At 41.5% G+C, this 15775-nt stretch overlaps 1 protein-coding gene across 1 annotated transcript in view; it reads left to right on the forward strand.

Moving 5' to 3' along the window:
* ATR (ATR checkpoint kinase) overlaps positions 1–15775 on the forward strand; it is a 210589-nt gene that overhangs the window by 174975 nt on the left and 19839 nt on the right. The window contains exons 41-44 of the mRNA XM_073625961.1: positions 7404–7547; positions 8478–8628; positions 13237–13393; positions 15337–15490. Coding sequence (XP_073482062.1) covers positions 7404–7547; positions 8478–8628; positions 13237–13393; positions 15337–15490 — 606 coding nt within the window. The remainder of the gene's footprint in view (positions 1–7403; positions 7548–8477; positions 8629–13236; positions 13394–15336; positions 15491–15775) is intronic.

Genomic DNA, 15775 nt, shown 5'->3' on the forward strand with positions numbered 1-15775 from the left:
TCATTTGCACGATAGAAAGTGTTTTGCTTGCTAAAGTGTACCATGTTACATGAGCCATTGTAGGTTCCAGTAAGAAATATTTTCTTTCTATCCAAGTGCACAGAAATTCAGAATCCGGTTATATTGTTGCCTACAGCAAGTGGGGACAATGCATATGCAAGCATACACATTTTCAAACCAGCCCTTATTAAAACCCACGTTTACTCAGCATGCCTTAATATTTGCCTTTGCCTTCAAATCTTCTGAAAATGTTTGATTTTGCTAACCTTCTCACTATGTGTTTTTTTTTTTTCTTGGTGACTTTAATCAAGATTTCTTGATTGCTTGAGCTAGTCTCTATATAACAGCTATCTGGATCAGCATTTCCTCAACACAATCTTTTGGAGACCATACCTGGACTGGCCTTAAATGTGACCTTTGGGCTCTGATCAGTGTTCTGTGTTAGCTAAGGAGAGTTTTCCAGGTCCAAAGCTGTTGCACAGCCCCAGGTGCGACCCTGTCCTTGAAGACTCACTTAGTAAGACCAGATGGGCTAAAGAACTAGGAGCTTCCTCACTATTTGCACTGTTGATTTGCCATTATAGATATCCTGCAACTACTGGTTTAACTATGGTACGGGTTAAGGCTGGGGGTTCAAGCGCTTACATCTTCTGTGAGGTGTAGTGCTCCACCCTCTGTTTCCTACTGTTCAGCCTGGAGGAAGCATCCTTCTCTTGCTCCTGAAGCATCGCTTGGATCTTCTGGTCTGTTCCCACTGCCCACCTAGGGTCACCTCTGGCACCCTGAAACTCATTAGAATCTGCTGCCCCATTTTGTAAGTGCTTGAGGCCTTGCCTCGCACTGAATCTAGTTGAGTACACTGGTTCTAGTTGCATCGCCGCTGTGTAGATCCAAAATGTCTTTGCTAAGACACACACAGGACAGTCCCACTGCTTCGGGGGACATCCAGGCCTTAATTCCCTAGCAACTCAAGGGATGGGGGGGGCCTTTACCTGACTTGCCAAGAAGGAACTGACCCCCAGAACCTGGATTTCTTATTGTCATAGGGTTGCCCTCATCAGAGTCCACTTAAGCCCACTAGGGGGTGGCCATGGCCTTTCCCATGTCCTCAGGAACTTCCAAGTCTTCTCTGGACTTCCTGGCTGCTTGTGCTAAGATAATGGAACACTCTACCTATAGATGTTCTAAGCATGCTCTGGTGCTATCCTCTGCAGACCCTTCTAAGCCAAACCTGGCCCGTAGCTTTGTTTCCATCTCTCAACAATCTATTACTGGAGAGACTGTTTTTGAGGCACCCTAGTCTCCTGCAGTTGATTCATGTTTACAGGGTTTTTTTTTCCAAATCATATTAATGCAGGGCATGCTACTCTGAATCTGGAGAATCAGCCTGCTGTTTCAGGCCTCTGGTTTTTTAGATCTCCTACAGCTGCAAAGACCTTCTTTCTACACACATTATTTGGGTAGGACTTGAAACACCCTGATGTTCCTGCGTCCTACCTGAGAGTGTGTTGGAACTCATTCCCTTAGAGAGGGAATCTATAAAACAGTGGTCCATTCCAACTGTAGATGCATAAGTCATCCATCTTAACAGGCAAACTATGTAGTGTATACTGGCTCTGGGCTTGGGGTGCTGATTATGTGATTATGAGCGTTTGATTCAGTTACTTCTCAAGGGACGTTGTCTGTTAGGATCTGCTCTTGACACTGTCATTAGCAACACCACAGGTGGCCGGAGTGTACTCCTGCATCAACAGAGGAGGTCTGTGGAGAGGTTGGAGGAATCTCATCCTTCTACTTCATCTACTGCAGCAGTGAGTACATGTAGGCATTCAGAGCTTGCCTCCCACTCAGGCAGGCTGTGTAGGACTTGAAGCCAGAGATCAGATAATAATTCTGGTAACCTCTAATAAATAATACTCTGTTGTGAGTGTGGTATGAAATCCTAATTAAGATCTCAGTGTTTTATTTCTCAGTGCCTCCAACCTTACAGTAATTTTGTGACCCTAGTTCAGAATATCAGTACATTCCACAATTCTTTCCTGAGTTTGTTAATTTATGGGGTTTTCTTACCAATGTATAAGTATCTCCCAACAAAATTAATAAGTAAATAATTTGACTTAATTAACGAGTATAGTTATACAATTTCATACAGAACTAAATTTTCTGGTGATTGATATTTCAGACACATATTATCAAAACATCAACATGGCAATGAAACTATATATCTAAATATTACAATTTACTCAGGGGAGCCCAAATTGGTCTGTTAGAAAAACATGTGCGGTAATCGTGCTTTATATTCAAGAACACAATATCCCTTGTCGCTCGAGGAAACAGTCCTTTGAACTTCTCCGGCTGGAAGGAATCCAAAGTATGTTTCACGGAGTCAACAGGAAAATATTGCTAATTTGAAATAAATATTAAACCAACAGAGCTACTAAAATTAAATGGGGCAATGGTACTCTCCATGGGACCACAGAATTTTAAATTGATGTAAACAAGTTTGTCTGAATTCCCCCAAACACGGCTACAATAATACACGGGGTAGACAATCAATTAATGAAAATACATAAACTATCAAAAATAATCCCTACAATTTTAAGAGAAAATATAATTAAGAATTGTATGATCTGTATCTTACCAACAGTGTAAAAGGGGAAGATGTCCGCCAATATTTAAGTACATCGAGTGGTTCCAGTCACAAGGTCCAGCAAGATGGGGAGTGGTCAAGTATCAGCAAACTTCTCTCTATGGTCCTCACATCCTTTATACCAACTGGGACAATACGCTTATAAAATTATCATAAGCTCAGCCCAGAAGGTTTGGCGTATTCTCCATTGGTTTGGAGAATTTTAATTATTTACCTGGTAAGCTCAGGTAATATCATCTTTAGTCACTAGATGTGTCTGAGGACAGAAAATGTGTTCTAAACTTATTTGTTAAAAGAAAAAATGTTTTTTTTATAATGGGTATTTATCTATATTTTGGGGCTTATAAATATATGTTTAGATTGTTCAGGGACCCCTGCAATTGCAGAGTTACCAACCTTCCGAGGCAAAATTTACTGGCAGGATGCCAAAAATTTACAAACCGCACCAATTTTTTACTGACACTACAAAAAAGTACCTAGAATTACAGTTTTCAGTGCTAAACAGTGCAAATATCAATATTTAAACTATAAACCTATATCTAGTGCTATTAGCAATGTGTTTAAGTTTAACAAAAGTAAAAAAACATATTTCTGCATTGACACGAAGGTCAGGTTACTATAACCTGGCTAGCACAGAGTTCCCCCTTACATCAGAGTCTGCAGGATTCCCTCTTACAGTGAAATGAATCTCTTATGTAAAGGGGAATGCTGCAAATCATGATCTAAGGTGGAACTCTGATGTAGAGGGGGGCTCTGGTGACCAGAGTCCACTTTGTTCTCTTTACATCAGAGTTCCCAATTACATCAGGGTCCGCAGATTGAGTTCCTCATTGCACTGTAAGGGGGAATCCTGCAGACTCTGATGTAAAGGGGAACGCCAGAAACTCTGATGTGGGGGGGCACTCTGGTGACCAGAGACCACCTTCCGTTCAGTGAATACACTAAGGTAAGGGGGTTTACTAATATAGGGTGGAAACCTTTATATCGGTGCCCCCTTACATCAGTGACTCCCCCTCAGATTGGCCTGGCGGCGCTGTCACTGACCTCCTCTTAGGTGCACCATGCAGGGCTCAGTCAAATGGCTCCAGCTTGGTGGCTCTGGGTTTTATCCTACAAGAGATGGTCAGAGACTGCGGACATGCTAAAGGAGACGGTCAGAGACTGCAGACAAGATACAGGAGACAGTCATAGACTGCAGACATGCTACAGGAGACGGTCAGAGACTGCAGATGGGATACAGGAGACGGTCAGAGATTGCGGACATGCTACAGGAGATGGTCAGAGACTGCGGACATGCTACAGGAGACGGTCAGAGGCTGCAGACAGGATACAGGAGACGTCAGAGACTGTGGACAGGATACAGGAGATGGTCATAGGCTGCGGACATGCTACAGGAGACGGTCATAGGCTGCGGACATGCTACAGGAGACAGTCATAGGCTGCGGACATGCTACAGGAGACCAAATGTGCTCACTACTTACTCAGATAAAAAAAAATATATGAATAAACACCTCAAGACCATTAAGCACAATACATAACCAATTATATTATGACCATACAGTACAAACACAATATACAGCAGCACTTTTCATCAGAAAATACCAGCCAAATCATATTGCTGCTGCTGCCTCCCCTCTCCTGGCATGCTTGGATTTGTAGTGCCCCGGACACATGAGTTGGTAACTCTGGAGAGGACTGAGGAGGCTGTGCCTGTACTGGTGGTAAGCACTGCAGGTAATAGCAGATTGGGGAGAAAACGTCCTCCCTTTAGAAGAAAAGCAGATCTGACACAAAAAAACGATCTGCACAGTGCACACAAGCCTGCTACAGAAGCCTGGAACACAGCCCATCCTCTGCCCCCCCTCCTCCTGCCCACTAAGACAAGTAAAGACACAACTGCATTTAGCTAATAGCTAGGCTAGCTAAGTTTACCCCCTGCTAGGCTGAAGTCCGTCCGGGCGGGCGCTCCACTGCAGGCTCACTCCACTCCACTCCTCCCCTCCCCTCCCCCTCCCAGCATCTCCCAGAATCAAATAAGGCGCGCTGTCGGAGGAAGGGGGAGGGTACAAGACAAGTAGCAGCAGTCACAGAATGATCTTAGGGATGATCGGAGATTCTCGGCAATGCTTCGGGACTGCACATGCGCAGTTCCGAGCTGGGACCGTCATTTTTACGGGCAAGAAATTTTCTTTACGGGTTTTCACTGACATGAAAAAATAGCCCCGTTTTTACAGGCTGCCCATAAAAACACGGCGGTTGGCAACACTGCGCATTTGGTACAAAATATAATACATTTAGTATACATTTGATTAATTAATATCACACACAATAGATGTTTATATGGATAAATGCATGAGTCCTGCATATCCTATGAAAACCAATTTGTCTTTGGACAACACATGTTATATGGGTATTTTCATGTAGATGTGGTCACGGTTTCTATGTCTTTACAACAATGATGGTATCTAGACACAGTTCTTCATTTGTTCTACCTCAAAATTTCTATTTCTATCTCTATCTATGGCAGATTACTCATGGGGTCAGTGGATATAATAATTATGATCGTTATCTGTGACCTGGAGTCTGATATATATATTTGCACCTTGAGTATTGGAAATAGACTTTGGACAGGCTTTACTGAGGGTTTAGAGAAAGGTTTAGCTGTACAAACAATTTCTCCTTATAGACCCTTTTAGTCAATATCATTATAGTCTGTTCATACATTTGGGATTGTTGACATTTTGGTGTAATATAAACCTCGCATCTCAGTCAGGCCCCTTTCACACTGGGGCGGTTTGCAGGCGTTATTGCGCTAAAAATAGCGCCTGCAAACCGACCTAAAACTGCCGCTGCTGTTTCTCCAGTGTGAAAGCCCAAAGGGTTTTCACACTGAAGCTGTGCGCTGGCAGGAGAGAAAAAAAACTCCCGCAAACAGCATCTTTGGAGTGGTGAAGGAGCGATGTATTCACCGCTCCTGCCCATTGAAATCAATGGGGCAGCGCGGCTATGCGATCGGTTTTAACCCTTTTTCGGCCACCAGCAGGGGTTAAAACCGCACCGCTAGCGGCCGAATACCACCGCTAAAACGACGGTAAAGCGGCGCTAAAAATAGCGCCGTTTTACCGCCGACGCCCCCACCGCCCCAGTGTGAAAGGGGCCTCTCTGACTGAGGGACTGCTTGAGTCAACATTGGGGTTGACTAAGGAGATAATTTCATCCTTTGAAACAATGGGTTTATTTACCCACTTTTTTTTCTTTAATCGAAGGCTTTATAATTTTGATTTGGAAACACAAATTTTTGCCATAGTCAGCTGGTTTCGTGTAAGATGACATTAGTATTCATGTTTACTCGGCTTTAACATAGGTTTTGTCTCTTTACTTCAGCAATCAGCCTATTCTATTGGGAGGGGGAGTGCTTTCCTGGAGGATGACTAGTTATACAAGCTAAGACTTAACCCTTGGGTGGTTCAGTGGATTTGCAGTTGGCTAAAAGATAGATACCAGAGTGTGGTTGTAAATGGAGTTAATTTGGAACAGAGAGCAGTCACTAGTGGTGTTCCCCAAGGCTCTGTACTAGATCCTGTTCTGTTTAATCCATATGTAAGTAATATAACTAAAGGTTTGTTGGGGATAGTATGTGCTTTTGCTGTTGACAAAAAGGTGTGTAATAGGGTTGATATCCCTGGAGGTGTCTATAACATGAAACATGATTTGGCATTGCTGGAAGATTGGTCAAAGCAGTGGAAACTGCAGTTCAATCTTTCTAAATGTAAAATAATACACCTAGGGAAAAATAATCCCTTGACACAGTACAACATTGAGGCTACAGTGTTGGACAGCATCAGAGAGGAAAAAGATTTGGGGGTACTCATTTCAGATGATTGCAAAATAAGCAGTGTGACCAGCCAGTGAGAAAAGCAAATATAATTCTAGGATGCATCACTAGAGGGATCACCAGAAGGAGGAAGGAGGTCCTGATTCCCCCTATATAGTTCTTTAGTAAGACCTCATTTAGAATACTGTGTCCAGTTCTGGAGACCTCACTTACAGAAAGATATTGATAAGGTAGAACGAGTCCAGAGACGGGTAACAAAGATGGTTAAAGGTTTGGGGGATAAAACACATCGAGAGCGACTTCAGGAACTTAATATGTATAGTCTGGAAGAAATAAGGGAAAGGGGAGACATTATTGAAACCTTTAAATACATCAAGGGGTTGAATAAGGTTCAAGAGTTCAGTATTTTCAATATAAAGGCAAGATCAAGAACACGGAGACGTGACCTCATACTAGCAGGTGGGAAGTTCAAAACTAATTTTAGAAAGTATTTTACGGAAAGGGTAGTTGATACTTAAAATAGACTTTCAGCAGAGGTAGTGAGCCAGTCAACAGTAAGTAGATTTAAACATGCTTGGGATAAACCTAGCTCTATACTCAGACAAAAAAAAAAAAACAAGCAAAAAATATGTATAAATAAAAAAAATGGGGCAGACTCAATGGATCTCTTGGTCATTTTTCTGCTGTCATTCTTCAGTGTTTCTATGCTTATTTGGTATCTTTTTCATCTGTCAGTATGCAGAATCAATAGCAGTATGCAGCTACTTACATTATACATTTCCACTAACTTGTTTTTGTTAAATGTCATAGCTTCATATTGCTTTTTCCTCCAAAGAATCACTAATCCGTTAACCTCAGTTATAACCTCCGTTATTACCTGTTAGTAAACCTGTTCAGTCATAATTTTGCTTGTTATAGGTTGAAATATTACCATCTCTTCAAAAGCCCAAGAAAATTTCATTGAAAGGATCTGATGGAAAATCCTACATTATGATGTGTAAACCAAAAGATGATCTCAGGAAAGACTGTAGACTCATGGAGTTCAATTCCCTGATTAACAAAGTAAGTGTCTAAAATGATATCCAGGTAGCTGATGTTTCAAGTCATTAAAAGGGCTTACAAGAGATACATCACCTAATGTTTCTGCAAACTTGTACAGGGTAATTCAGGGCTGTATTCAGTCCAAAAATAAAATGTATTTATATTGCAGTTTATCAATTCTTGACTGAGGTAGCTGCATTCGTTTTTCTTTTTTTTTTTGGCTTGTTTAACCTTTATTTTCATGTGCTGTCTGTCCTGGCCAGTAAATCTGTTTTTCAATTTTATTCATCAAACCAAGCTGTCCAGCAAACATAACTTTTAGAGGGTTAAGACAAACCATTTAACACTGATGGGTGCTTACAATGGTCAGCTTTCATTGTAAAAGCTGACCGTTCTGTAAAAAAAAAAAAAAAAAAAACTTGCTTTAACTGCTTAAAAAGTTTTATCTGGAGTTCAGCTTTAATTTGTTATTCCAGTCCATCTAAATCTGCTGGTGCATCTAATACTACCTTCTGCCCATAATAACAATGCTGTTGCCCAGGGATGTCTCCATTGTATCTCTATCCAGAGTGGAGACATTCTAATGCCCTGTACAGACGATCCCACATTCCGACAACAAAATCAATGTTTTTTTCCGACGGATGTTGGCTCAAACTTGTCTGGTATACACAAAGTTGGTCCGAAATTCCGAACGTGAAGAACGCGGTGACATACAACACGTACGACGAGCCGAGAAAAATGAAGTTCAATAGCCACTACGGCTCTTCTGCTTGATTTGGTTCACATGTTTGGAAGATGGTTGTTCTTTGACTAAGTAGAATTTATAAATATTCTCCTGTGTGTGCTATGCACTAAAGGTTTTATGTTTCATGCGTTGTACATGCAATGCATTGTACACCTTCAGGACTTTGTATTGAAATACAAATGTTTTATGTGTGTGTGTTTCAATAGTGCCTGCGAAAGGATGCAGAGTCTCGAAGGAGAGAACTTCATATTCGAACCTATGCTGTAATCCCACTGAATGATGAGTGTGGCATAATAGAATGGGTGAATAACACAGCAGGACTGAGAAACATACTAATCAAACTATACAAAGAAAGAGGTCAGTGTGATAGGTTATTTATATGTTTTTATAAATGCTAAAGTATATTACTGTGTCTTTCACCAGCCAATACTTTTATAGATTTCATTTACAGTTTATTCTAATAAATGTTTTATTTTATATATACTCACTTATTCTGTAGGCAAAGAGCTTAAAGTGTAAGATGAGGCTAGTCATTTTCTTTCTTAAAAATGTTCTCCCTCCTGCTATCTTCCCTTCATTACCTGAATGAAAGATGTGCACCTTCCTTTTTTTTTTGCTTTTGAACCTGTCACATAATCCTGCAGCTCCTGCTCTCCTGTTGGAGGTTAATGGGAGCCTATGAATGAAGTCATTGCTCCAGAAAATCACAGCTGTTGGCAAGTGCTTCCTTGAACAGGGGAGCCAGAGCTGCAGGATCACTTGATCAGACTGGACTGAAAAAGGTAAGCACACAGTTTGTTTTTTTTATACAGGGTATGCAGTATAGAGAGGGGGGAGGAACATTTTTAGTCTTTTTAATGTATTAAGGAAAGCATGTGAGCAGAGATGTTTAGGAGCTGCCATAGTTGACCCTGTTCCCACCTGTAGGACGTCCCTGTACATCCTTGAGTTCAGTGGTTATACCAGGGCCATGGCGGCTGCTGTGTTTTTTGTTTTTTTGTTTTGTTTTTTGGGGTTTTTTTTTTTTTCAGCTGACGATTCTGAATAAAGTAAAAGTGATCCAAGCACCATTTATCTGCTTGGATCGCTTTTACTTTATTCAGAATCGGCAGCTAAAAAAAAAAAAAAAAAAAGACTGCAGCCATGGCCTCAGTATAACCACTAAATCGCATTGTGCTGCCTTCCTGGGCTCTCACGTTCCATCCATTCCAGCACCAGACCTCCTGTGTAAACCTAAGCTGGTAACCGGCAAAGGCTTCTAAAGCTTTTCCTATGGAGATTTTTAAGTACTGTAAGCTGTCACCAATCCACGAGTGTGCGCATTTTTAAAGTGTAACATGTTGGGTATCTATTTACTCGGCCTAACACCATCTTTTTTCTCATCAAACAATTGGTTATTATATTGTGTTTTTGTGCATTAAAATTAAAGTGTATTTTTCCCAAAAAATAGCATTTGAAAAACTGCTCAAATATAATGTGACATAAAAAATTGCAACACCCACCATTTTATTCTCTAGGGCCTCTGCTTAAAAATATATAATGTTTGAGTGTTCTAAGTAATTTTATAGCAAAAGAAAGGCTGATTTTTATATGTTGGAGAGAAATGTCAGAATTGGCACGTAGGCAAGTGGTTAAAATGATTGTAAACTCTTTATACCCAGTGAAGTGACTGGAGTCAGGTGATACACAGAGCAGAAATAAATCCTACGTAGGTTGTACCTGCTTACCTGCAATCTTGTCCACATCCATTTAAAGTCTGAGCTGTCAAAAAAAATAGCGTGCAAAGCTGAAATTACACTCTGCAGAGAAAAGTGAGAAGAGCTATGAGAGCTGATTGGAGGGAAGGGACACGCCCCCCTCCACACAGCACACCGGAACAGAGCTAAGGCTGTCATTCAGCTGGAGATCCCTCCCCATCACCTTTTGTCTTGGTGCCAGGAAAACTTATTAGAAGTGACTCGTGCAGATAGCAGAGGATCAGGGCAGCAGACAGAAATTACACTTAGTGCTCTGGATGGAGACAAGTACACACTATAGAGCAGGGGTCTTCAAACTACGGCCCTCCAGTTGTTCAGGAACTACAATTCCCATCATGCCTAGTCATGTCTGTGAATGGCAGAGTTTTACAATGCCTCATGGGACGTGTAGTTCTGCAACAGCTGGAGGGCCGTAGTTTGAGGATCCCTGCTATAGAGGGATATGCTTTGTTCATATTTCATGTCTGAGGTTTACAACCACTTTAACTTGTTTTTAAAGGTAGAGGCCCCGGAGCTTTTATCCTGATTCTGACTTTGTTACCTAATGAGTCATTGACCATGAAACATTTGAACACTCAACCTGTATACTTTTTCCCAGATTAGTGACACACATTAGATAGTAAAGCCAGAATCACAATAACAGCCCCAGCACTTTGAATCAGTTGCTCTCAGTGTGTGGATCTTGGCACATTTCAGAAAGTTTTCAGTGCCAATCTGGGTGCAAGACTGCCCAGAACTTTTGTAGTCTGACATGGTTCCGAGTATGGCTCTGCAAGGATTAATGTTGTTGGTTGGGTTAATGTTGAGGTAAGGCTCATGTTAGGATTTAGGACAATATCTGTTACAATCTAGATTTCAGGTTACTTGTGTTAAAGGTTCATTTTAAGGTTTAGATCAGCCTTTCTCAACCGGGGTGCCATCTGAGGTTGTCAGGGTTGCCATGGTATCTTGCTTTAGAAAGGCTGTTCGAGCTCCCACTCCTCTGTCGAACTGTGTTTCAGCAAAGCAGAAGCTCAGTAAGGACAGTGAAGCGCAGAGCTGGGAAGGGGAAGGTGCCTTCTTGAGCTCTCCGCCTCCTACAGGGAAGTACTGTGTAGTGCAATACCTGGCAGTGTGGGTGAAGGTACAGTACTACAACTTTTAAAATGGTTATATCTATGTATTTGTGTGTGTATGTTCGCATGTGTATGTACAGTGCATCCGGAAAGTATTCACAGTGCTTTGCTTTTTCCACATTTTGTTATGTTACAGCCTTATTCCAAAATGACTTAAATTCATTAATTTCCTCAAAATTCTACAAACAATACCCCATAATGACAATGTGAAAGAAGTTTGTTTGAAATATTTGCAAATTTATAAAAAAAAAAAAAAAAAAATTACATGTACATAAGTATGTACAGCCTTTGCCATGAAACTCAAAATTGATTTCAGGTGCATCCTGTTTCCACTGATCATCCTTGAGATGTTTCTATAACTTATTTTGGAATCCACCTGTGGTAAATTTAGTTGATTGGACATGATTTGGAAAGGCACACACCTGTCTGTATAAGATCCCACAGTTAACAGTGCATGTCAGAGCACAAACCAAGCCATGAAGTCCAAGAAATTGTCTGTAGACCTCCGAGGTAGGATAGTATCGAGGCATAGATCTGGGGAAGGGTACAGAAAAAGTTCTGCAGCATTGAAGGTCCCAATGAGCACAATGGCCTCCATCACATGTAAATGGAAGAAGTTTGGAACCACCAGGACGCTTCCTAGAGAGGACCGCCCTGCCAAACTGAGCGATCAGGAGAGAAGGGCCCTAGTCAGGGAGGTGACCAAGAACCTGATGGTCATTTTGACAGAGCTCCAGCGTTTCTCTGTGGAGAGAGGAGAACCTTCCAGGAGAAAAAACATCTCTGCAGATCTCCACCAATCAGGCCTGTATGGTAGAGTGGCCAGACGGAAGCCATTTCTCGGTAAAAGGCACCTGAAGAACTCTCAGAACATGAGAAACCAAATGGTCTGGTCTGATTAAACAAAGATTGAACGTTTTTGGCCTGAATGGCAAGCTCATGTCTGGAGAAAACCAGGCACCGCTCATCACCTGGCCAATACCATCCCTACAGTAAAGCATGGTAGTTGCAGCATCATGCTGTGGGGATGTTTTTCAGTGGCAGGAACTGGGAGACTAGTTAGGATCGACAGAAAGATGAATGCAGCAATGTACAGTGACATCCTTTGCCCTCAGACTGGGGCAAAGATTCATCTTCCAACAGGACAATGACCCTAAGCACACAGCCAAGGAGTAACAAAGGAGTGGCTATGGGACAACTCTGTCAATATCCTTGAGTGGCCCAAACTTGAACCCGATTGAACATCTCTGGAGAGATCTGACAATGACACTGCACCGACGTTCCCCATCCAACCTAATAGAGCTTGAGAGGTCCTGCAAAGAAGAATGGGAGAAACAGGTGTGCCAAGCTTGTAGCATTAAACTCAAAAAGACTTGAGGCTGTAATTGGTGCCAAACACAGGAAAATAAGTCCCCAACCCTTTATTTAAAACCACGTTGAACCAATCTGGCAGACAATAAAACTTGCAGCATTTGCCAATAAGTGGGGGTACCTTTTAAGAATGGATGGTATTTGCCTGCTAAAGATCAGCACATTTATCTGCATGTCAGGAATGCATGTGATTTGGCTCACATTCCCAACATACGGTCATGTGAACCAAGCCTTAGACTGGGGTGCCTTGAGAAAATATTTTTCAAGGGCGCCGTGACTGAAAAAAAGTTTGGAAAACACTGGTTTAGATTGATGTTAGCATCAAGTAAAGTTTACATTTCAGGTTTGTGTTTTGGGAGGGGGGCATTAAATGGTTAATTTCATGGCATGGTTTATGGATTGGTTGAGTGGAATGTGTGAATATCTGTACGTATGAGATTTGCACTGTCAAGACCAAGGAATCGCCATGACAGGTACCCTTTAAAGAGCACTTTGTGTTTTTGGAAAGCAATCATAATACAATCTTAATAATTTATATTCTTATCTTGAAGTGACTTGCCATAATGAAGGGTGCCACCATCAGCTGCTAACATGGTCTGCATTTCTGGTGTATAGGGTATTCCTGATCTTCTATATATGATTGTGCTTCAACTTTTGCTAGTAATCACAAAACAGCCAGTCCATTGATGGCAGCGATGTCCCTCTCTGTTTTTTTTTTCCAGGCATATACATGAGTGGGAAAGAACTTCGCCAGTGTATGTTGCCCAAGGGAGCTCCCTTGCAGGATAAGCTGAAGATATATAAGGAGACTCTCCTGCCTCGTCACCCACCTGTATTCCATGATTGGTTTTTAAGGACATTTGCTGATCCAACATCATGGTATTATCAGATATGTTATGTAGTGCAATGCACTTGTCATCAAAATTCATCTCATAACAAGGTTTAGTCCTTTGTATCAGTATAGAATAATAAATAGAAGACCAATGTTACCAGCCTCAAAAAAAAATAAAAATAAAATAAAAGAGTTTTAATAGGCTTCTGCTACAATTTAAACTGTTACTAAACCCACAACAGTAAAATCAGTCTGTATATGCAGTAAAGCATGCTTGTTATACTCACTGTGGAATCTAAAAGGTTAATCCTCTGCATTGTGTGAAAAGACTGTTTTGATCTTGTATGCACAGATCCCCCCCTTCTTCCACTAACTCTAAAACAGGTCCGGATAAGACAGAGTTAGTGGAGTCAGGCTGCACATGCTCAGTTTGGTATGTATTGCTAGAGAGTTTGTTTTTTTTTCTTGGGAGAGTGCATGTGATCAGCACAAGGCCAATCAGCACTGTCCAGACAGAGGGTCAGTGTTCCTGCATCCTGATAAGACAGCTAGTGTAGTATGAAAACTCCTCCTACAAACTTTAACCAGGCACTGATAGAAGTCACAAGACTGCTATATACTGCTGATGAGAAAATGAATTTAGCAGTTCATATTTACTAAAATAATTGCATTTCCATGTTCTGTATACTGTGGGAGACCAGATATAATGAATGCAGGGTCCTGGGTTTGGTAACACTTTAAATCATTTACTGGGATCAGTTTTTCTCCTGAGGAATACATTCTATACTTTCCAGTACTGAATTGTAAACTGCAGCTGCACTAGACATACCGTTTATACTTGAGTATAAGTCGAGATTTTCAGCCCTTTTTTTTGGGCTGAAAGTGCCCCCCTTGACTTATACTCGAGTCACCGCCGTCTGCCTACATGATCAGCGTGTCATGCAGGCAGACGGCGGCCAGCGTGTGCTATTACTATTCAGCAGCCAATTACTGTTCAAAAGCCGCGCCTCCTCCTCGTCTGTGATAGGCAGTCAGTGTACAGCCTATCACAGACATTCTCTCATCCTCATCTGAGGATGAGAGAATGTCCGTGATAGGCTGACCGTTGACTGCTGGGAAATGGAGTTTTCTGCCTATCATGGACGAGGAGGAGGCGCGGCTTTTGAATAATGAATGGCAGCCTAATAGTAATAGCACACGCTGATCTGTGCAGAGGGGCACACGGAGGCATGCACAGGACACAGGTAGGATGCACACAGACACATACACAGGCACATGCACACATACACAGGACACAGGTACATATACACATGACACATGCACATATACACAGGTACAGGACACATGCAGATATACACATGACACATGCACATATACACAGGTACATGACACATGCACATATACACATGCACATATACACATGACACATGCACATATACACATGACACATGCACATATACACAGGACACATGCAGATATACACATGACACATGCACATATACACAGGTACAGGACACATGCACAGGACACATGCACAGGACACATGCACATATGCACAGGACATATGCACAGGACGCAGGGAGGTATACAGCTGCAGATGGGCATTGTTGACCCTCTTTTTCAACTTAGAGTAGCTGCTGCATTTCTCACCCATGTCTTATACTCGGGTAAATAAGTTTTTCCCATTTTTTTGTGGTAAATTATGGCCTCGACTTATACTCGGAACGACTTATACTCGAGTATATACGGTAATTATTCCATTGATATATTTTTATAGTGTAGATGGCTTGTTCAAAGGACAAAAAGGACAACTGGGTAATGTATCTATTTATCTGTACATTGTTAATCATCTTACCTATACAGATATTTGAGTGTTAATTGAGCCAGGACATTTATGAATCAATTTGAACCATAATTCTAAACAAACTATTTAAAGGCTCTGATGACTAATTTATGAAGCTATTCTAATGTGACTGTGAAATGTTTCTAGGTATAACAGCAGATCAGCGTACTGCCGCTCCACAGCTGTGATGTCCATGGTTGGCTATATCTTAGGCCTTGGAGATCGCCATGGAGAGAATATTCTGTTTGATTCCCTCACAGGAGAGTGTGTCCACGTAGATTTTAATTGTCTCTTTAACAAGGTACACAAGTCATGAACAGAACCTATATGACATGTTATATGACAATTTCTCTGTGTTATACTGTGGGAATGTGATTTCTTGATTGGATCAGCAATCCATTATTTAGCCAAGTTATGAAAGTAATATGGGTATAGTAGTAATTATCTGAGGAGCCTAACCACATACCTACACTTTCACCCCCTTCCTGCCCAGGCCATTTTTCAGCTTTCAGCGCTGTCGCAATTTGAATGACACTTGCACGGTCATGCTACACTGTAACCATGTGAAATTTTTATTTTCTTCACA

The sequence above is a fragment of the Aquarana catesbeiana genome, linkage group LG04 (genome assembly GCF_042186555.1).
Source record: "Aquarana catesbeiana isolate 2022-GZ linkage group LG04, ASM4218655v1, whole genome shotgun sequence".
In the NCBI taxonomy this organism is placed as follows: domain Eukaryota; kingdom Metazoa; phylum Chordata; class Amphibia; order Anura; family Ranidae; genus Aquarana; species Aquarana catesbeiana.